Raw genomic sequence first — 1,123 nt, 5'->3', positions numbered from 1 at the left:
TTGAGACCTAGCTCTGGCTTCAGCCACAAGCAGCAATTTTTTTCTGACCCTTCCCGTGCCTTCTCCAGCCCTGGCTTCTGTGAATTCCTATCCTGTGGGAGGAAAAAGTGACTCGTGTTCCACATTTTGCTTGCCTTGTCAGTTGGTGTTATTTTCCCAGCTAGAATAAAAATTCCTTCAGGGTGGGAGTTAAAAGAAATATTGATGTTTATACCTCTTTTATCTTTTTTCCTCTTAACTATACTCCCACTGAATTCTTTCTCTCCCAACCAAACCAGTTCTTTGGTTTCTGTTTCATTATCTTGCCTGCGTTAAAAAAGAGATATCTCTGATATCAAGCTAAGAACTATGCAGGTGGTATTCCAAAAGAATGATCTTTTTTCAAGGATCAGTTTTTCAAATATAAGGAAAGGAGGTATTTCATAAAGGATTTGTTATATGAAATTTAAAAGCTATTCCACCTCCTTCAGTTTTTATTATAATTGGTGGAATGGAGCTAATATTTGTATATTTTAAACACTTAAATATAAAGATGGTGAGATCAACATAACCGCCTAAGTTTTAGTGCATTTCAGTAGGTTCTTAGAACTGCAGCCATTGATGTCTGGGATTGAGGATTGGGTGTGCATCTATTCTTATTTCTGTCACTTAGAACAGGTAACTAATGTTTAACCATGTTATGTTCTTTTTGAAAGTCTGAGATTTTAAATCATTTACCTAGACATCTAAATTATTCATACTTGTTTTCTGTAGCTTTCTCTTTATATGGATAAGTTTGAAGAATTCCAGACTACCATGGCAAAAAGCAATGAACTGTTTACAACCTTCCGGCAGGAAATGGAAAAGGTATTTTCCTATTTTAAGTGGAGTATTTGCCTAAAAGGGACTTTATATAATAAGCCGTTTTAAGCATGTTCGTGGCCTGGGTGCATTCCTGTTTTTATGGTGCTCTCTTCCTCTCTTCCGATCCTCCGGTGGCGGCGTATCCTGTCACTGTGCCCCCAGTAGTACCACATGTAGCTAGTGCCCTCTAGGCCACCAAAGTTAACTCCTCTATTAAATACAATTTGTTGTTAGCAATAAAGTGGTTTATTTTTTGTTTGTTGTATCTGTTGTATTGGCT

General features: G+C 37.1%; 1 protein-coding gene across 1 annotated transcript in view; it reads left to right on the top strand.

Moving 5' to 3' along the window:
* The window catches only part of TXLNG (taxilin gamma), a 56,524-nt gene that overhangs the window by 54,277 nt on the left and 1,124 nt on the right, over positions 1 to 1,123 (top strand). The window contains 1 exon segment of the mRNA XM_010830668.1: positions 754 to 846. Within this exon segment, the coding sequence (XP_010828970.1) occupies positions 754 to 846 (93 nt within the window).

This window comes from Bison bison, unplaced genomic scaffold (assembly GCF_000754665.1).
Source record: "Bison bison bison isolate TAMUID 2011002044 unplaced genomic scaffold, Bison_UMD1.0 scf7180017864518, whole genome shotgun sequence".
Taxonomy (NCBI): Eukaryota; Metazoa; Chordata; class Mammalia; order Artiodactyla; family Bovidae; genus Bison; species Bison bison.
The sequence above is the reverse complement of the archived record's forward strand: the minus strand, read 5'-3'. Positions and strand labels throughout refer to the sequence as shown.